The following is a 21,177-nucleotide window of genomic DNA, read 5'->3' as shown; positions in this document are numbered from 1 at the left end:
TTGCACACAAATGACGGTGTGTGCCATAAATGGAACACTGTGTAGCCACTGAAAAGGATGACGCAGATCTGTGCACTGGGAGGAAAAGACGAGCCAGGGATGTGAGTGAAAAAAAAACAAGCTGGAGGACAGGATGGAGACGTGAAGTTTGCAGGCTGAATGCTGAGACCCTGAGCTCTTCCCCAGCTCAGATGCCAGAAGGCTGGCAGCAGGCCCAGAGCCCACCCCAGAGGAGCAGAAAATTCCCCTCAGAAACTGGCTAGACTAAGCGAAAATACATACAGGTAGGTATTCACATTTGGGGGTCCTTTGATGAGCGCCAGCTTGCTGCTCATAACCCTACAGCAAGCTCACTGTGGACAAACCCCCCAACCCCCCCCCCCACACACACACAGACACAGCTTCTGGACAGGTCAGCTTTTTAGGGCCTTCCTCCTGAATCAGAATAAGCAGCAGAAAAATCTAACATGGATCACAGACACCAAAACAAAAAGACCAAAGGAGCTGGAAAGAGACTGAAACATTTCAGAAAACAAAGGAAAACTTTCAAAGAACTCAGAGACCTAAGGAAAGACCTTGTAAATATACAATTTTTTTTTTCCTTTTTGTCTTTTTTACTGACTGGTAACGGGATCGCAACCCTCGGTGTCGCGCCCGTACCAGGGACCGGCAACGGGATCGCAACCCTCGGTGTTGCGCCCGCACCGCGCTCAGCCAGTGAGCGGGAACCGGTCTCCACATGGGATCCGAACCCTCGGCGGGAGCGCCACCGCGCTCCCAAGCGGCTCACTCTCCAGTGCACCACCGGGCCGGCCCGTAAATATACAATTTTTAAAAATACTATCTTTAAAAAAGGAACATTCAGAAAATGAGAAACAGCCCTTGGAATGTAAAACTATGGTAGAACAGAATGCTTTTCTGAATGTAAGTTATACTTCAATAAAAAATGTTTAGGTATATGACAGCAGAATACAAAATCAAAACAAGAAAAAAAAAGACTGAAAGATACAGTGGAAAAAATTTCCCAGAAAAAAAATATAACAGAAAGACAAAGAGATTGAAAATGAGAGAGAAAAGAAACTTAGAATCTTAATCCAGGGACATCCAGAACATTCAACTAATCAGAGTTCCAAACTCAAAAGACTTTGACCAGCAACAGCCCTGAGAGTGCCCCCCTCCCTGTATGGACCCTATTCACAGAGGGAAAGAGGTCCCCAATGCCCACTCCTGGCAAGGGAAGACAGGCCTGCAGCAGAGCTATGGGGCCACTTGGGTCTAGGTTTCCAAAACACATCGGGTCCTCCCTGCATTTCAGCCTGGATCACAGCATTCTATGTGGAGGATTGAGGCATGTGCTCTTTTATCCTTTGTCAAGTAAGGAAACTTCAGGAAGCCTGCCAGATGGGAAGCCCAGTGAAGGCAGGCTTCCGGGGATCCTGGGCTCATGCCTTGCTCCCACACGCATGCACCTTCTGGCTGCACCCCAGTGCTCTCATCCTTACATCCTGCTCCACTACTTCCAATATGTGACACATCTACACAAAAGCTGTGTCCACCAAGGAGAAAGGACAAAAGAAAACACCCAACTAGAAACAGCATAAGCTAGGAGAAAAGGGTAAAAGGTTGGAGTGACTTATTCAATCCTTCTTTTTTTTTTTTTTTGTCATTTTCCGTGTCCGGCAACAGATCGCAACCCTCAGTGTCGCCCCCGTACCGGACCGGGACCGGCAACGGGATCGCAGCCCTCGGCGTTGCTCCCGCGCCTCGCTCAGCCAGTGAGCGGGAACCGGTCTATATGTGGGATCCGAACCCTCGGCGGGAACGCCGCCACACTTCCCAAGCGGCGCACTATAGCAGTGCACCACCGGGCCGGCCCCTCAATCCTTCTTTTAAGGAGGAAAAATACTAGCAATTTGGAGGAGAAATGACTGACCATCATGTATTTCTTAAATGTGTGTTACAAAAACAAAGTACTATGGTATGATTAAAACTAGTTGATAGACATGGGAAAAAAGCCTAGAAGGAAATGCTACTTGCAAAACAGTCAGTCATTATGTTTGATTGGAGGGTCTATGGTTAATCCTTTAATTTCTGCCATTTTCTTCAAAATTTTACCACTTTTATGATGAAACAAATTAAATCTAAAATAAATCATTTTTTAAAAAGATAAAGGATATGGGCCGGCCCGGTGGTGCACTGCGCTAGTGTGCCGCTTGGGAAGTGCGGCGGCGCTCCCGCCGAGGGTTCAGATCCCACATACAGACCGGTTCCCGCTCACTGGCTGAGCGAGGCGCGGGGGCAGCGCCGAGGGTTGCGATCCCGTTGCCGGTCCCGGTCCGGTACGGGGGCGACACTGAGGGTTGCGATCCATTGCCGGACACGGAAAAAGACAAAAAAAAAGAAAAAGGATATAGCTATCACTGGGCACTAGATGGGCGCCTTTAAGAGTCCTCTGTGTCCAACTTTTAAAAGCAGCAAGAAATAATTTACTAGACTGTCTCAACTCCTAAGTGTGCCAATTTTGCAATCTGCATTTTTCAATTACATTAAAAGCATTTTTCCAAATTGCTCTATTCCTCTTTAATGACATAAGATGAGATTGGATGAGGCTTGCCCCTGAGGACAGCGCCTGCACCTTCACACAGCACTGCTTACTTCCCCTCAGCCTCTGGCGAGCACGCCACCCTGCCCTGGTACACTGAGCTGCTTAAGTTAAAAAGAATGAAGTTTCCGAAAAGCAGAAAACACAGCATGGGTTTGCCACACTTTCCTGTTCTTATTCCTCTTCAACTCAAGGTTTCTTCTATAAGACACAAGCTTGTAAGGCAATGGGAATTGGGAAATGTTTCATCTGTTGGCCTCAGAAACATCGCAGCTTTCACATGAGGGAAGATGAGTGTCAAAAAAACTTCACTTCCCACGAAGAGAAGGTTCCAGCTCAGAATCTCACAGCTCTTCCCAGAGGCTCAGCAGCCCTGCTGTTGACCAGCCTAAAGCCTCCTCATTCCCAATCCTGGTACAATGTAGAGGACTCTGAACTTCCTTTGGAAGGCGGAAAGGGAGGGAGAGGAGCAAACATAGTGTTCAGACAGGGAAGCTTCCAAACACCTCACTGTGTGCCCTGGGCAAGTGTTTTTCCCTTTCTGGGTCTCTGTCAAATGAAAATGGAAGTAGATAATCTCTGCACCCGCTAGCGCACACACATAAGCATGCGCACACACACACACACACACACACACACACACACACACACACACATTCCCTCCTCGCCTTTACCTAATTACCCTCGATGCACTGTTAATCATTCACTCCCTAAACGTCAAATGCCCACCACCACAACCCAAACCACCTTCCCAGCTGCGCCTCTCATTTCCAGTAGATTTGCCTCGTGCTTGGAATAAATTGCCAATCATCAGCATAATGCTCCATGACTTCTCACTCCACACATCAAATCATTTCTCAGTCTCGTTTCGTAAAATCCATCAAGAATAATTCTTTCAAAACTGAAATAAACCCTCACTCTGGCACTTGGATCCATAAATTCCTTGTCTTTGAATGTGAAATATATCACTTTCTACAAAGAACATCTAAGACACCCTAATATAATCAGATACACTAACAATGATAAATCAACAGGATCCTGTAATACATAAAAATGCAAATCCAAACCACCATGGAAATCATCTCTCTTCCTTATCCCCCCTAACAGAACCACGAGATTTTGAAGCTGGGATGAAGTATGGGCACTTGGAAGAAGAGATATGCTTTCCCATCCTTTATTCTCAGAGATGGGAGAGCAGAGTGGGTTTTTAGCTCTTTTTGCTTAGGCTCTGTAATCTGACAGCTAGCTTCCCATCTTGCCTTGATCATTTACCAGCTGTGTGACCGTGAACACATGCCTTAACCTCTCTGAGCCTCAATTTCCTGATCAGTAAAATGGGAATAAGAACACGCCTGGCCTCTTGGGCCTGTTGTGAAGAGGAGGTGGAGTGTTTAGAAATGGGCCTAGTATGTGGTAAGCGCTTGAAAATGGTTAGTGCTTTCCATCCTCTCTCATCTGTGTTCCCAGTCAGAGGCCACACAGCTGGTGAAGGGCATAGTAAGACCCCATCCTGTGTTATCAGCTATCAGAACAAAGTCCTTTCCTTCAGATGCACATGGGCAGGGTGCCCAAAAACCAGCTGAACCTGGCACCACTGGTCGGAGGAAGGTAGACACATCTTCCCTGCCCCCAATTCGCTCCCCTGAGCTGTAAAGCCACTTCCCCAGCACTGCCAGAAGCTCAGACACAAAACTGCTCTGTAAACTGGCAAAGGGCTGCACAATTCTTTTTCTTCTATCCCGTTTTAAATGTGATCAGTTTGGAGACTTGGACCCAGTCCTCTAACACAGACCTTCTGAATGTGCAGAACACAAAAAGGGAGAATGTGAACAGCGTGGTACACATAATCCCAAAAACTCTTTAAATTTTAAAAGTACTTATCTCAGGAACTCTGAAACTCTTTAAAAAGATGTTTGTAGAGAGACAGACTATGAAAAGATTCACAAAAACAAGAGTTAATTAAGTTGGAGGACTCTGGGTGATTTGTCTTTTCTACAATCTTTTTTTTTTTTTTTAACAATTGATGCATCTTTTATTCACTAATCAATACAGGCACGGTGGAGTCAGGAAAACAGTTCTTCAGCATTCCCCCATATGAGGCACTGGGCTGGATCTTTTCGTTTCTTCCCCACAGCCACAATCCTAATCGGTGGCCTTTGTCCCCATTTTACCAGTAAGGAACTGGGGAATCAGAGAGGCTAAGTGATTTCCCCAAAGTCACACAGCTAAGCAGTATATATGGAATGCGAGTCCTGGAGTTGTCATACAACAATGGCACTGAAGCTTTGCCAATCTATGCAGGTTCCACTCACCACACACAAGGGCATTAGCTAAAGCCCAGGTGTAAATCAAAGCCCATTTTAACAGCATTAAGGCAACAAAAAAGACAACATTTATGTATAGCCATGTTCACTGCAGTACTGATTATTTAAAATATGAAAGCAGGAAATTATAACAATATGGAAATGACAAAGCAAAGTTTGGAATCTGAGATAGTCATAAAAATATGTTTGGGAAAACTTTTTAATAAGGTAGAAAAACACCCCTTACAAACATTACAAAAGATGGGGGGGGGGGCCACCAGAATTCAAAGCTGTAGATATTGTGCAATAAGCCCAATTGGGTAAACATTTAGAAATATAGTGACCCAGACCAGGAAGGTCCCTCACATTAGAGGTACTGATTTGGGGTTGGGGATTATCAAAGATTTCTTTTTTCTCCTTCATACTTCATATTTTCTGCATCTTCAAAGTTTTTTACCATAAGATCTGTTACATTCATGATCAAAAATGGAAACGTTTTTTGTATTTTGTGTTTTTATAAACACTTTAATTAAAGAATTTCTACAGCAAATTATTTTGTAAAGCAAATAAATAACTAATTCACATAATTTAAAAAACCTTCTGTTTTAGAACTCCAGGTTCTCATAAATGGACAGCAGTAAGCAGAAACATGCCTTATTCACGCTTTCAGGAATCCCTTTCTTTGGTACCTGGCAGAGTGTTCTGCACAGGGGGCAGACAATAACAGTTAGCTGTGTTTACTTAAAGCAGGCCACATTGTGGTTTTTCCTTCAAAAAAGGCATCAAAGTCTGAATTCTACCTTTACATGCAGTAAGTGCTCAAATGTGTTGAGCCATATGAGTTCACTGGGAAATGAAAAGAGTATGTAAAAGGGTATCTGTACTGGGATTACAGCTATGAAAAAACATGCATGCTCACAGACAAGGGCAGGAAGGAATCATCCAGAAAGAAAACAGCATCAGTGGGGAATTATGAGTCATTGTTTTGTTTTACTTAATTTCTCTAGCTGTAAATTTTTCAAAACTAATATAAGGATATTTTACAGCTCACGGAGCATTTAGAACATATTAAAATAAGTATCTTCCCACTGTAACGTGCTCAATTGAAGCTTATGAATTCCACAGCTACGTTGTAAGGAGATGAAGGCACTGGCACTCTACGTTCTTTACATTAATCAGAGAGATTCTGTTGTTTTTCTCCTGATCAGAAGAGAAATCATCTTTCAGTAAATGTTACCTTGAATCAAGGATTCTTCCACATTCTAGAAGCTTGGATGAGCTGCTTATATTAAGTCTTACTGTGCCCCCTAGTGGTAAACAGGATTTATGCACTCAAAAGACAATCCTTTCCCAAAGGCTTGCAATAAAATCCAAAAAAAATTTTTTAATCGTTATTGATCACTTAACACGTGCAAAATTTTGTTCCAGATGCTACAGAGAATATATAAATGAATCGGGCACAGTCCCCGTACTCGAGAAGCTTAAAATCTAGCAAGGTGAAACAGATACGTTTCCGTGGCTACTCAGTAGAATAAGAGGGCCACCGCATGTCAACGATGGGAGAAAATTCTTGGGGAGAGCAACAACTGAAGCACACACTAAATGCCAACAATGTGCCTGGCACTACACTAGGGAATTCACATCCAACATTATTTATTTTTCACGAAAACCAGCAAGGCATGTGTAATTATCTCCACTTCACAGATACACAAATTGAGGCTCAGAGAAGTAGTAACTTGCAAGAGATCACACAACCAGCAGGTGGTAGGGCGAGGACTCAAGCTGAAGTCTTGTGACCCCAGCCCCCACGATCTACCTGCTGCCTGACCTCTGACACGGGGAGGGAAAAGAACACCACAAGCGGTCCAGCCAGACGGCCTGTGAACCTTAGGGCCTCAGCCAGGACTTCCCTCCCCACCCCCCATCTAGTCCCCAATCCCTGTTCCCAGCCTGGCTTCTCCACCCTCTGCCACACATTCTTCACACTGAAAAGTTGCTCAAAGTCAATTTGCCCAACGCCAACTTGCCAAATAACCCTATCACTGAAAACTGTCAAATACTTTAAAGCAGGGAGGACCCTGGACCACTGCTTGTATCTATGGATCATAAAAGCCCTGATTTTCAAGACACCACACTGACCCTAGCAGCCATAGTCAGCCCTGACCTGACCTCATGATGACAGATGTGATCTGCCCCTGGGGCCACTTCTGGTGCCAACGCCCTGAGTGATAGACAGTGCGGGGGCGGGGCTCCATACCAGTGTCCTCACCTATACCATACACACCACCTCCTTGGGACAGGCAGGCACAGCCACAGGCCCCCAGCCCCCAACCTAGGGCAGCCCCACAGACCCGGACCCAGGTCTCAGTGAATCACCCAGAAGCGGGACTCGCCTGAGCTGCATGAGCTGCCATCCCAAGCTAGACCAACTGCGCCCTCTTCTGGTCATGAGGTGTCACCATTAGTTGGCTGCTCACAATCTCCCCTCTGTGGGGCAAGAACATCTCTCCCTGCATCCCCAGTGGCACAGTGCCTGGTATATCCATCTGCTCCACAACACCAGAGATCAAGGCTTCCTCTAAGATGCTCTCTGTTCAAAAACTATCGTGGGGATGCTTCTATTTAGGAAACCTAAATTGCCCAGGCAGAAGTGACCCGAGCTGACCAAGTTGTTCCACTCTGCTATCAAGGCCCAGAGAGCACTTTACTGAGCCAGATGGAGACCAGTCCCCACAGGGCCGTAGGTCTGCCCTCTCACCATCAGGAGACTCGCTAGGAGGGCGGGCAGGTGGGTGTCCACAAGGACACGTCTGCCACACCCTGCACCTCTCCATGGGGCAGCACCCTGAGTGGAAGGTGCTCCGTCCATCTCCACCCAGGGCAACCGCCTCCTTTCCAGCCTGTGCTGCCAGCATCTGCCAGGCTGCCCACCCCTTCCCTCCAGGGCCCCAGAGAGGTGACCACCTGCGCCCCTCAGGTGGCCCGCCCTGTGACCACAAAACTCCTGCCATGGGCCAGGCATTAGAACACCCTCATTGGGGGCCGGCCTGGTGGCGCACTCGGTAGAGTGCGGTGCTTGGGAGCGCGGCGGCGCTCCCGCCAAGGGTTCTGATCCCATATAGAGACCGGTTCGCTCAATGGTTGAGCGCGGTGCGGGCGCGACACCGAGGGTTGCGATCCCAGTTCGGGGGCCGGCCTGGTGGCGCACTCGGTAGAGTGCGGTGCTTGGGAGCGCGGCGGCGCTCCCGCCAAGGGTTCTGATCCCATATAGAGACCGGTTCGCTCAATGGTTGAGCGCGGTGCGGGCGCGACACCGAGGGTTGCGATCCCGTTACCGGTCACGAAAAAAGACAAAAAGGAAAAAAAAAAAAAAACAAAGAACACCCTCATTGGTGCTAACCGCAGGCGGCAGCTCTGCACCGCTGTGTGCTGCTGCAGGGGCAGAAGCAAGACTGCACTCGCCTCTGTAGGGAGAGAGTGAGAGGGAGGAGGAAGCCCTGCACCACAAAGACACCGGGTGTGGACACACCCCATCAACATGTCAGCTCCCAAAGAGCGAGGACTTTGTCTATCTTGCTCAACACTACTTCTCCAGCACCCAAAACAGGGCCCTGTACAAAGCCGGAGCCTGCTAAACATTTGTCCAACATACAACCTAATGGGGGAGACTTCAGAGATGACTGTCTGAGCTGGGCCCTGACTGTTCAGCAGGAATTGAACAGGTGGGAACTCAAAGAGCCAAATCATAGAGGGAAGAAGATCCCAACAAGAAGATAAGCTCAGGATAACAAAGGGGTTATCACTCAGACTCCAGGGCCAGCAGACATTGCCAGGAGCAGAGCAGGCCCCACCCAGGCCCACCAGAAACCTTCCAGATGGCTCCCCCACCCTCCTGGCCCTCTGTGGGCCAGGTGCAAACTCTCAGGAAGGAGAGCTGAGAAGCCCCAGGACTGCAGGATTAATCCAACCATGTTATGACCCACATCAGGGATGCCAGAAGCTTCCTACGCAGACTTCCCAGGCCCAAACATGGCAGGAGAAGCGCCAAAGACCGGAGCAAAAGATCCCGGGAGTGCAGGCTGAAGACAGAATATGATATTCTCTCCCCACATAACTCTGTTAGCATTGCCAGAAAAGGACACACGAGTTACTTCACACTCTGGCCACTTAAAAATGACACCCATATCAGATCCCATACTAGCCAGCTGCCAAAAAAAAAAAAAAGACACCTAGATTTGGCTCATTTCAAAGACATCACTACACTTGGAGCTTCTTTTATTCACCTCGGAAAATGCCTCCTAGGGAAAAAAGCTCCAAATGTATCTTGCAAGTAAAATGATGTGGGCAGCTTGGTTCCCGAACTCCGAGGAAACTAGGGGGAGGAAGCTAACATTTATGAGCACCTATGTGGAGCACCTGAGTGAGAGTGATCAGAGGTAGGCTCTGTGGTCCCGTAATTCTTAAGCATTGTTCTCACATGATCACATGACACAGGTATGATTATGCCTTTTACGGGTAACACACCAGACTCAGGCCAGCTCAGGCCAGTCGACCAGCTACTCTGCAGCAAAGGTGGATTGGAAGCCAAGTCTCTCCACCTCGAAAGCCAATTTCTTTCCAAGAGAGTTTTGTTCAGCTGGCATTTATTTGGCATCTACTATGTCACAGGTGCTTTACTAAACACCGAGGACAGTGAGGAGGAGGAACACAGTGCACATCCTACAGGGGCTGGCAACAGGTCCAGGGGTATGTGGCACGCCCCCCTCACACACATACCTGCATGCTGTGGGGAGTGCTTACTGCAAGCCCACATTACATCAGCAGCTTGTAAAAATAAATAACACAATGGAAAAAAAAGTTTCCTTGTCAAACCTGAAGTCTCCAGCAAGGTACAGGCAGCCTGCCCTGATCTGGCCCCTGCATGCTTCTCCAGCCTTGGTCCCTCACCCCCTCAGGCTTAGAGCCAATGCATACATGGGGCTCCTCCAGTCAAGAATGCTCTTCCTGCACCAAGCAAACCTTCCGCTGTTGGGAAGCCTTCACCAAGCCCTCCTAGCCGTTAGGTTCCCAGAACACTTCTGTGTCTGGAGGTCCTGTCCTCAGAGCCCTGGGCCCAGGGTTGAAAGTGTCTGTCCACTTGTCCACAGCTCCTAACACAGTGTGCAAGCCCTTGCAGCCAGGGGCTGGGTCTCTCTACCCCTGCAATACCCAAACCCAACACAGCCCTTAGGACACAACTGGCATTGCTCAGCACTCCACAGTTCCCAGGGCTTGGTCCTGGGCCTGCTTTTCTTCTCCCTCTAATCACTCTCACTCAGTGACCCCAGCCTCCCAGGGCCCCCACGAGGGATAAGGACTAGCATCCTCCAGTGACCCCAGCAAGGCAGTGTCAGGGAAGGAATGGGGCAGGAGGGACCCTCGATCCAGGGCTGAGCACAGAGAATCTTCTCTTGAATGCAACAAATAGAATTAAAGAAACTCCCAAAAAGAAATACTCAGCCTGTAACCACCCTCACCCTCACTCTGTTTTGATGAATAAAACATTCCAGCAGTTTATTCCTAAGAGCATCTGAAAACAGAAATTTTCATCAACTCTTACCTTGTAGGTTTTATCCATAGAAGTTGAGAGAAGCATATGGCTCTTAGAAAGGACTGGACACCACTGAATGCTGTTGACAGGGCCCCTGTGGCTTCTCAGATGGAAAAGCACTTTCCTGGGAACCTTGGTTTCTTTATACTGACTGTCCAAATATGGCTGAATAAACTCAGACACTCTGGGGGCCACACAGAGAGGGGCAGGGGCACACCCCACAGAAGGACCCTGTGGCTCTGCACCTTTATTCTTGCATGTTTCCGTGCTTAATGCTTGCTGCTGTCTTAGTCTTTTTGGGGTATACGGTACCACACAGTCCTCGCGCCTTTTCCTCTGAAAAGAGGTGCCATTTTTACCTATGGTTTCAGGTTTGCTTTGAGCATGGAAAGATAACTTGGGGAAGTCCCAAGAGGGTTTTACTTGCTTCAAGTGGGCAGCTGCCAGGGGCATGTGGCTGGCCGGAGCACCAGTCGTCCACAGAGAAGGATGAGAAGACTCACTGGTGGGGAAGGTGACTTCAGGCTCCTTCCTGGGCCACTGTAGCCTCTGGCTAGGACAAGATCCCCAACCACCTTTTCCAAGCCGAGCCAGTGGGAGACGATGGCTCCCCGGGTCTTCACGAAAACTATGCTTCGTGGACTGCGCCTCCTCTTTTGTTCTAACCAGGATACCAGATGCAAAATCTTGCCCAGGAGGTTCAGCCACACCAGAAGCATCTTTCATCTGGCCAGCAGCATTAAAACTTCCCACAGTCTCAGTCTCAGCCTCTGAGTCAGAATCATCATAAGACACCAACGAAGCCATTGAAGACATGGTTTCCTTCTGTCCTTTGAGGGCAAACTACCTAAGACCAAACAAAGTCAAGAGTCAGAAAATGTGCATGAAGTAATATTTATGTAGTTAAAAGAAAACATGTCACCTAGCAAATCCAAGATTTCAAACCCCCAAGTATAAACACATAAAAAATAAGGGCTTTTTTATATAACAGGCATAATCGGAAGATGTAATTTTAAAAATAAAAATTATGGGGCCCACTAAGAGGAAGAGAGAGAGCCAGTAGAAAGAAAAGGTAAGGGCACTGCAGAAAGATGCTAAGGAAGGGGGGGGTGGCACTGACAGTCACTAGTACAATAGCTCCAAGACGACAGGACTTTCTGTGCGTTTTGTTCGCTATTAGATCCCGAGCGTCTAGAAATAAATATTTGTGAAATACAGCCTGGTGGGAGGGGGGCACAGAAGAAGTCAAAGAAATAGGATATCCTCATTCAACAGACATTTCCTGATTACCTACTCTGTGTCAGGCCCTGTGTGGTTGGGTCTGGTGTGGGCCGCGATTAAACACTAAACACGGACCCTGCCCCAGAAGCCAAAGACGGATGAAGGAAACAAACAAGAGATGACCAGAGATGGGTTCTGAAGGATGAATAGGAGTTAGCGGTGCTGTCCATAGTAAGAGGCAAGGGTGGGCCCGAGCACTGCGCTTTCGGAAGGAAGTGGAGATGAAAACAAGGCGAGCGGGGATGACAGACCCGCGCGAAAAGGCGGGAAGCGCTCCGGGCGCTGCCGGGTCCCGGTTCCCGCCCGCCCGGGGCCCACAGCTCACCACAAGCACCGGAAGCGCTCGGCTCTCTCGGAGGCCAGCGGGCCGGCCCCCAGTCCACCGCCCAGTCGCGTTCCTCCGCGACGCCAAGGTCGCCAGCCAATCAACGGCAGGCTCTGTCCCGCCCCTGCGCGAACAGCCAATGACGGCGCAGCCAGGCCGGAAGTTGTTCCGGCCGGATGGCGTTTCCACGGACGCCCAGGAGGCGACCCGCGGCTGACCCCGCACCGCTGCCGGGCACTGTATGGCCGGGTGAGTGAGGGGTTGGAGGCCGGGGAGGTGAAGTCAGGGGATGAGGGAGGGAGAGAAGGACGCCTGGGCGGCGCCCAACGACCTTGCCCTCCCAGGGTCGCCTGCGCGCCAGGATCCGGGGTATGCTCCTCAGAACCCGGCTCGCGGCCCGCCGGGTCGTAGACTGCGAGGGACGCGGAGGCTCCCACTGCCCCCCTCGCCCATTTCCTCCAAGTGCCGCCTACACGGCCTGACTCCCACTCCCGCCGGCATCGACCCTTCGTCCTGCTGATTCTTCCCCTTTCCCAAAGAGAGAGGCCACTACTTTTATTTAGTGTCTGCCATGTGCACTCAGTCCCCTCAACGGTAACGTTAGGAGGCTTCTTTATGCCCTTTCTTTCTTTCTTTTTTTTTTTTTTTTAAAGATGACAGGTAAGGGGATCTTAACCCTTAACTTGGTGTTGTCAGCACCACGCTCTCCCAAGTGAGCCAACCGGCCATCCCTATATAGGGATCCGAACCCGTGGCCTTGGTGTTATCAGCACCACACTCTCACGAGTGAGCCACGGGCCAGCCCCTTTATGCCCTCTCTCAGATGAGGAAACCTAGGGAGGAGCAGAGAAGTAATAAGACTTGCCCAAGGTCTCCAAGCAAGAAAATGCCCAAGCTGGGATTGAAACCCAGGTCTCTCTGACCCTAGAACTCATGATCTTTCCACCGCACTGCGCCGCCTCAGTGAACCACAGCCGCAGAGAATTTACAGCGCGCCTTTTCTGCCCCCCACGACTACACATAAACGCAGTTACTCACACTGATGCTGAGGGTGGGGAAAGGGAAGAGGGTGGGGAGGTTATATGGAGGCCATCGTGGGGTAAGGAGTGGCTGATGCAATGACCGGTTAATGGCTGGGCGCTCAAGAGGGTTTCATTGGTCTCCACCCGGCCCCCCCACCTACTCCACCCCTGATTGCAAGTCTCATCAAGGAGGTTGGTCAAGAGGCTCAAATGTTTCTGAGAATCTGAATGATTTCTAAGAAACCGTAAGTGCGGGAAGCTGAAGGGTGGGGTAAATAGGAAAGAGCTCTTCTCTAAGCCTTTTCTAAAAAGGAAACTGAAAGAAAGAGGGGGAGACTATTAAAGACTGGCTGGCTGGGCAGGGCAGTTTCAGCTGCTCAACTGCCCAGCGTGACCAGTGGCCACCTCTGCAGGGTCTTTTGCAACCTAGGTATGTATTGTCATTTTTGCCAGGCTTAGAGCTTGTTAGTGTTTTTTACCAGCCTCTTACCAAAGTGCTGGAAACTTTGGTTTAGGGGGTAAAGGATTATCTCTCTTAGATGTAGGGTGTTGTACATTTTATTTCATTCTATTGACCCAAAATTCAGGTGATTGACTGCTCCCATGGAGAAAAGAGATACTGGATGAGCAGTTTGTCTGCTTAGATTCATAGCTTGCCTTCCAGTAACTTCATGTTGGCTGTCATATTCTTCATTATTACAGTCTCCTTGAATAGTCAACATCCAAACATATTAGCATTCCTATTGTGGTACCCAAAAGTATCTAATGCCTGGCATCATATAAATTGATGTCTTTGCTTTTTAAGATAGTTTATTTTATTATTTGGATGGGAAAATAACCTTTCCTCTTAGTGTTTAAACGTGGAACATAGGGCCGGCCCGTGCGCACTGGAGAGTGCACCGCTTGGGAGCGCTGCGGCGCTCCCGCCAAGGGTTCGGATCCCATGTGGAGACCGGTTCCCGCTCACTGGTTGAGCAAGGTGCAGATGCAACACCGAGGGTTGCGATCCCATTGCCGGTCCCCGGTGCGGGCGCAACACCGAGGGTTGCGATCCCGTTACCCGTCAGTAAAAAAGACAAAAAGGAAAAAAAAAAAACGTGGAACATAATCTGTTCCAACGTTTGGGGTCCTTTGGGAATTTGCCAGTGCAAACTCATTGTCACCTACACTCTGGCGCCAGGATGTGAAGGTTTGTATCCCACCTCCTGATGGTATTCTAGGCATCCAGAAACTTTCCTGGGCCATCTGGCTCTTCCTGGCTGCTCCAGAATTGGCTCTCTTGAAACCACTTTTCACCAAATTGCAGAATTGGTGTATCCTGATCTTATCTGTGAGATGATTTTTGCTACAGCCAAAGTCATTATCATGTTATTCTGTTAAACAGTTCTATAATTCTTCCTGTTCTTCATTCCAATTCTGTACCCAGTTTCTTTAAATGCTGTTATGCTCCTCTAGAACAATGGAATCTTTCAAAATGAGCACAAGATTTAAGTTTTTGAAGAAGGGGAATTGGGAGTTAAGTTTTAAGAGTTTATTTTAGCTTTAAAGGTGTGCTGTGTTAGAGTTCAGCCTTATAAAACCAAGGTCACAGGTTCAGATCCGCATACCTGCCAGATGCCAAAAAAAAAAATAGATACTTAAATGACTACTGTGATTTGCTGTGGAATAGGCAGTTTTTCTCTTTAGACTCCCAGTACCTTTGTTTAGAGGAGTAATAAATTACTTCACATAAAACTTCATTTCTTTCTTTTATAGTATTTGTTAAATAGATAAAGGAACTTTCCTTAACAAAGGCAATTTATGTGGTAAACCATTTTTTTTCCTTTTTTTTTTTTTGGCTCCCCTTTGGGGAATCAAACTGGTCTCCCAGGTAGAAAACACTTAAGACAATGGTCCTTAATCTTTTGGTATCTCAGATCTCTATGAAAAGGTAATGAAGCCTTTTCAAACTCTCAACTTTGATGTAATTTCAGAGGTTCAGAAACTCCAGGTTAAAAACCTCTGAAGTTAAGCTGAATTCTAAAAGTTAATTACAAATAAAGGAGAATGTTAATTAGGTGGGTGAAAAAAGAAGAATACAGTAAACAGGGTAAATGGATATATGCATGAATTGAAGATTTGCTCACTTAAGAAGTTGCATCACACACACACACACACACACACACAGAGAAGATTTAAATAGTGTGGGTGATTCCCACACAGTGAGTATATGCTTTGTGATCATGAGAGAAGGGAGACCTCATCTACCATTCCCCCAGTCTCATTTAATTCTGTGTGCCTCTTCTTAAATGGGATTCTGATCTTTAAAGTTAAATGTTTTTCCCTGTAACATGGACCCTAAATGCAGGCCCAATTCTTCTAGCTCGTCTTATACCAAAGAAACAGTTATCTGCTCTGTTGCAGTGGGAGATTGGCTGTCCAGGTCTCATCTGGTCATTCTACCTGTCACTTTCCCTAGGAATTTTTAAGGGTAATTTTTTTTTTTTTTTAAAGATGACCGGTAAGGGGATCTTAACCCTTGACTTGGTGTTGTCAGCACCACGCTCACCTAGTGAGCTAACCGGCCATCCCTATATGGGATCCGAACCCGGGGCCTTGGTGTTATCAGCACCACACTCTCCCGAGTGAGCCATGGGCTGGCCCTTTTAAGGGTAATTTTGATCTAACTTGATTTTGGTCCTATTTGAAGGACCTTACTGCTACTGCCTGTTGGCTTTTATGCATGGCACCACATTTTGGAAGGATGTGGTAAACCAGAGGGAACACTAGAAAGACTGACCATGGGCCGGCCCGTAGCTCACTCGGGAGAGTGCGGTGCTGATAACACCAAGGCCCCGGGTTCCGATCCCATATAGGGATGGCCGGTTCGCTTACTGCCTGAGCGGGGTGCTGATAACACCAAGTCAAGGGTTAAGATCCCCTTACCGGTCATCTTTTCAAAAAAAGAAAAAAAAGAAAGACTGACCATGATGGTGGACAGATGTTAGCAATGGGTGAAGAAACCAGACAAGGGATATGAAACCTGAAGAAAATGCCAGGAAACCGGTCCAGCTCCCCCAACTCAACTCAGCTCATTGTCAGGAGGTTAAACAAGAGGCTGTCTAAAGTCCAGATGAGGAAATTAACCTTCAACTGGAACAAGTGCTTGCAAAGATATTATAAGTGGACACTTATAATATCTCAGAGGAAAAAGAGTTGAACTAGATGACTTACAAGATTTATTTATTCAGTAAATGTTTGTTGCTAAGCTCACTGTGTACTAGGTACTAGAAGTACGTGGAAGAATAAACTCAGTGCTTGCTTTCACTGTCTACTGGAAGAGGCACAAATAACTAAGATGCAGCGTATGTGCTTTAATAAAGTTACTAAGGGAATGCTTGGGGATCACAGAGGAGGAGTGACCATCTTGGCACCAGAGGCACAGCTGTCAGGTAGGCTGTGAAGAAGAGCTGAGGTTTGAATTAGAAAGATACTCAGCATGTCCAGGCAGAGGAGGGTGTAAGCCATTTCAGGCAGCAGGGGAAGCTGGAATTCTGAGAGAACACATGGTTGAGAGGGGCTTTGGCATCAGATTTTGCTACTCCCTGGTGTTGGAACCTCAGAAGGGTTCTGAGTTCCCTGGGCTGTCAGCTTCTTATATGCTAATGCAGAGTATATACAGTAACCCTCAACTTTGCAAATTGGGAGAATTTGAGATGATGTGTAAAATATCTAGACATGATGTTTGATCATTTGTAGCTAGAAATAATTTTTTATTACTTTGTTATTTGATATGGGCAAAGGCCCCCAGAAAGAAATGGGTAAGAACTAATTCCAGCTTGTTGTTAGGGAAGGAATGGGGAGCCCGAGTGATTCTCCTCTCTAACTCTAGGCAGAAGGTACTTCCACATTCCTACTCTTTTTCACAGGCTTCTCTAAACTGGTTGCTTTGTTGTATGAGTCAGTTACCTTACCAAATTTCCCTTTCTGGGAATTGAGGTAATTCTCAGCAAGGAGGAGAAAGAAACTGGCTGCTGCCCCATCCTGGTTTCAGTATTGTGGTTTCATTGACTTAGATTAAGATTGGTTTAGTTGATTAAGACTAGCTTAACATTTTTTTTTTAGATTAACATTGATTTAACACTTTTTTTTAAAAAAAGATGACCGGTAAGGGGGTCTTAACCCTTGGCTTGGTGTTGTCAGCACCACGCTCAGCCAGTGAGCTAACCGGCCATCCCTATCAGGATCTGAACCCGTGGCCTTGGTGTTATCAGCACTGCACTCTCCCAAGGGAGCCACGGGCCAGCCTTGGTTTAACACTTTTAAAACAAATATTTAACAAATGTATAAATAAAAGTAAATTACACCTCAAATTTGTGTTTGGTTCAGAATTAAATACTTTGTAGGATAACATAGGCTCTAGGGTCAAACTACTTGAGTTTGGCCATCTCTGCCACTTACTTGCTGTGTTATCTTGGTCAAGTTTTTTTAACCCCTCTGTGCCTTATCTGTGAAATGGAGATAAGAAATCTACTTCAGGATTGCTGTAAGACTTAAATGAATTAATATGTGAAAAGTGCTTAGATCAGTACCAGATACAGAAGTGCTCAGAGTTAGCTGCTCTGTGATTAGCCTCGATGTTGTTCTCATTCAAGGTATTGCAGCAAGTTAAGAGGAAGCCGGGTTCAACCATGCCCTAGAACCCTAACAAATAAAAATAAATCCAGTAACAATACTCGTTGTAATTACGTCTTGCTTTACAGTTTACAAAGTGCTCCTATGTCATTTTTTTTCTCATTTTGTTCTCATAACAACCCCTGAGGTAGGCGAAGAGATTCCTGGTGGTGCCATTTTTATAGATGAGGAAACTGACACTCAGAAGGGGGAAGTGACTGACCCAAGAGGGGACTGATGGGGACCCAGTCTCTGCCTGCCCTATGTCTTACCTTTTTCAAAGTTGGTGAAAAATGACTAATAGAAGGCCCAGGCACACCTTCAGAGGTTTGGTTAAATAAAGCAGCATGTGGAATGGACATGCCATATATAGTCCTTACCTCATTTGGAACCCAGAATTGATAAGGCCCTGTCTTCCACCCCAGATCTTGCTTTGTCTGAGAATTTGCCCCTAAGGCAATTAGGATAAAGAGCAAATAGCAATTTGCCAAATGTTTTTAGCTCTAGTGAACTTAGGTTTATTAAAGCACATTGATATTTATTCCCTGAGCAAACACAAGTCCCAACTGTGTCCTGGGCACTGGGTGAGGCACAGTGGCACCACAGATGCAAATTGCTCAGACTAGGAGGGATCCTCTTTTGCAGACCTTAAGTCAGTACATCATAGCAACTCCTTTGGTCCTCATCGTCATCATTTGTTCTTCTTTTCCTTTTTTCCATGGCCCCAAGTTTCTGCCTGTATTTTTATTAATGTTATATTTTTCATGTCCTGTAGTATGACTCATCTCAAAACCTTTTTGGAAAGAAGGACTAGATACAGGAAAGGAAAAACAGCCACAATGGTGGGGGGTTTTGTTGTTTTGGGGGTTTTGGCATCTGGCCGGTACAGGGAACCTTCGAACTCTTGACCTCGGTGTTACAGGGCTGCTCTGTAACCAACTGAGCAACCCGGCCAGCCCCTCGATTGCAATGGTTTCTTAATTGCCCTTTTTCTCTCTCCTTTTTCCCTACACAGTCTTGTGTCAACCTCTGAACAAATCCTTTGACACGCTAGCCAGCCGTCAACTTAGGTCTTAGAAGATGGCAGACAGGCCCAATGGCAAGCCCTGTGCCTCTCCGCTGGAGCTGTTCAACAGCATAGCTGCTCAAGGGGAGCTCGTGAGGTCCCTCAAAGCCACAAAGGCAAAAGAGGTACCTGATTTTGTTGGATTCTCCCTCCACACATGCATCTGAGCCTCCCAAGTCTATACGGTTGTGTTGCTTTAGGGTAGACTGTTCCAGGATTCTGTTCCTTCAGTGACTGAGATGTTTTGGTTATAATTTTAAATATATTTTTCCTTTTATCAACATTATGATGGCTGTGCTCTAAAGAGTCAGTGGTCCTCAAAGCCTCTGTGAAATATAGCAGTCCTCTGACCCACCTTTCTCCATGTCCTGCTCCCAGACACAAGTATTTTCAATTCCTTTAGATGATTATTTGGGTGTGTTCCTCCCCATCTCTGATATCATGCTTATTATATTGCTACTTGTTAATCTTCAAGTTTGGGGCTTTCACTGTAGAAATGAGGAACTCGCACTGTTAGAAACACCTGCTGTCGGGGCCGGCCCGGTGGCGCACTAGAGAGTGCGCCCCTTGGGAGTGCGGTGGCGCTCCCGCCGAGGGTTTGGATCCCATGTGGAGACCGGTTCCCGCTCACTGGCTGAGCGCGGTGCGGGCGCAACACCGAGGGTTGTGATCCCGTTGCCGGTGCCCGGTACGGGCGCGACACCGAGGGTTGCGATCCCGTTACCGGTCAGTAAAAAAGACAAAAAGGAAAAAAAAAAGAAACACCTGCTGTCAATATATACTGGGAGACTGGAACTCCAGCCTCACAGTATATATTGTAATTGTAGTTAGGTCAGTGTTAGTATTGACATTATAATAACTATGTAAACACTACAGATACCTGAACTGTTAAGTGTACTATGAGTACTTTTCCTTTCCTGTCCAGCTTATTTTCTCTGGCGTTAACGTTTGTCTTAATTTTTGTTTGCTTGGCTTTTTTTATGTACTAATGATAATGTATCTCCTTAGCTCTCCCACAGTTAGATGAATCTCCTCTCAACATACTCACATTAACTACCCTATCAAGTTTATCTTCTTGAAAAAGTCCTTACCAAGACCTTGTGCCTGCTTCCCCTCTGGACTGGTGGCCCTTGCCTCTCACGCTGCCCGTCCTGGGGTCCTCTTTTACTGTCAGCCGAGGGGCTCCCCTCACCTCTGTCTATTGTGCGCCTGTTTCCTGATCCTGTGTCATATTCCTCCTAGCTTCACTCTGTTTTGGCAGAGCAAACGTTCCAATGATTTCTTAAAAAGTTAGTGCAAAGGGAATAATTTTTTTGAGATCTTACACATCAGAAAACATGTTTATTTTACCTAAAACTTGACATAGTGAAGCCAGGTATAGAGTTCAGGATGATTTCCCTAGGATTCTGAAGCTGTTGCTCCAGTATCACCTAGTTTCTGGGGTTGCTGTGGAAAAGACAGACACTATTCCTCTGTTTTTTCTCTCTAGAGGTTGGCAGGATCTTCTCTTTTTCTCAGTGTTCTGAAATTTCTTGGGATGGAGGCTTAGTGCACCTTTCAGACTAGAAACTCAAGACCTTTAATTCTCAGAAATCGTATTACTTCTTTGAACTCTTCTGTTTTCTCTCTTCTCTCTTTATAGACTTTTTTTATTGAGAAAGTATTCCTCTGATTTTCTTCTTTTTTTTTTTTTAAAGATGACCGGTAAGGGGATCTTAACCCTTGACTTGGTGTTGTCAGCACCACCCTCAGCCAGTGAGCGAACCAGCCATTCCTATATGGGATCCGAACCTGGGGCCTTGGTGTTATCAGCACCGCACTCTCCCGAGTGAGCCACTGGGCCAGCCCTGATTTTCTTATTTTTTGACTTTGTGTTCTTCTTTCTGGGATATTTGTTCAACTCCCAACCCTCCTCTTGTTTTTCATTTCTCCTATTTTAACTACCAAGAGCTCGTTTAATCTCTGAATTTTCCTTTCTTATCACATCCTCATCTGATTTCATGAGTACAGGACCATCCTTTTATCTCTGGGATCTTGATGACAGTTCTCCTAATGTTCTTTGCCCCCTTTATAATCTCAGTTTTCTCTAAGTTAATTTTTTTTCCATCTGCCTCAAATGGTTGTTGTCTCTTGGCTGTCCGCTGGTGTTTTAGAGGGAAGCACTAAAAGCTATTGGGTACTCTGTGCATGGGGGAGGAATTTAATCAATGTAGGTTTGTGGGGGCGCCTCCCACTCATAAGATTAAAGCCTGATAAAGATCTTTTAATGAAACACGGTGTTTGCAGGGCCTCATCGTGAAGGGATGATGGCAAGGCCTCATCGTGGGAGAAGATG

General features: G+C 46.8%; 2 protein-coding genes across 3 annotated transcripts in view; one reads left to right on the top strand and one right to left on the bottom strand.

The window, feature by feature from the left end:
- LOC103598338 (WD repeat-containing protein 25-like) overlaps nucleotides 1-12,139 on the bottom strand; it is a 146,439-nt gene extending 134,300 nt beyond the window's left edge. The window contains exons 1-2 of one of the 2 annotated variants that reach the window (XM_008582335.1): nucleotides 12,102-12,139; nucleotides 10,505-11,338 (exon numbers count right to left, since the gene is read on the bottom strand). In XM_008582335.1, the coding sequence (XP_008580557.1) occupies nucleotides 10,505-11,311 (807 nt within the window). In that variant the 5' untranslated portion in view covers nucleotides 11,312-11,338; nucleotides 12,102-12,139. Of the gene's footprint in view, nucleotides 1-10,504; nucleotides 11,343-12,101 lie in introns of both variants that reach the window. The other variant, XM_008582334.1, reaches the window with a different exon arrangement.
- A 1,399-nt stretch (nucleotides 12,140-13,538) lies between these two features.
- Nucleotides 13,539-21,177, top strand: part of LOC103598340 (tryptophan--tRNA ligase, cytoplasmic) — a 37,299-nt gene continuing 29,660 nt past the window's right edge. Inside the window, exons 1-2 of the mRNA XM_008582337.1 lie at nucleotides 13,539-13,553; nucleotides 18,792-18,967. Of these exons, the coding sequence (XP_008580559.1) occupies nucleotides 18,857-18,967 (111 nt within the window). The 5' untranslated portion in view covers nucleotides 13,539-13,553; nucleotides 18,792-18,856. The remainder of the gene's footprint in view (nucleotides 13,554-18,791; nucleotides 18,968-21,177) is intronic.

Source organism: Galeopterus variegatus, unplaced genomic scaffold, assembly GCF_000696425.1.
Source record: "Galeopterus variegatus unplaced genomic scaffold, G_variegatus-3.0.2 Scaffold2574, whole genome shotgun sequence".
NCBI lineage: Eukaryota > Metazoa > Chordata > Mammalia > Dermoptera > Cynocephalidae > Galeopterus > Galeopterus variegatus.
This window is presented reverse-complemented; position numbering and strand designations above follow the sequence as displayed.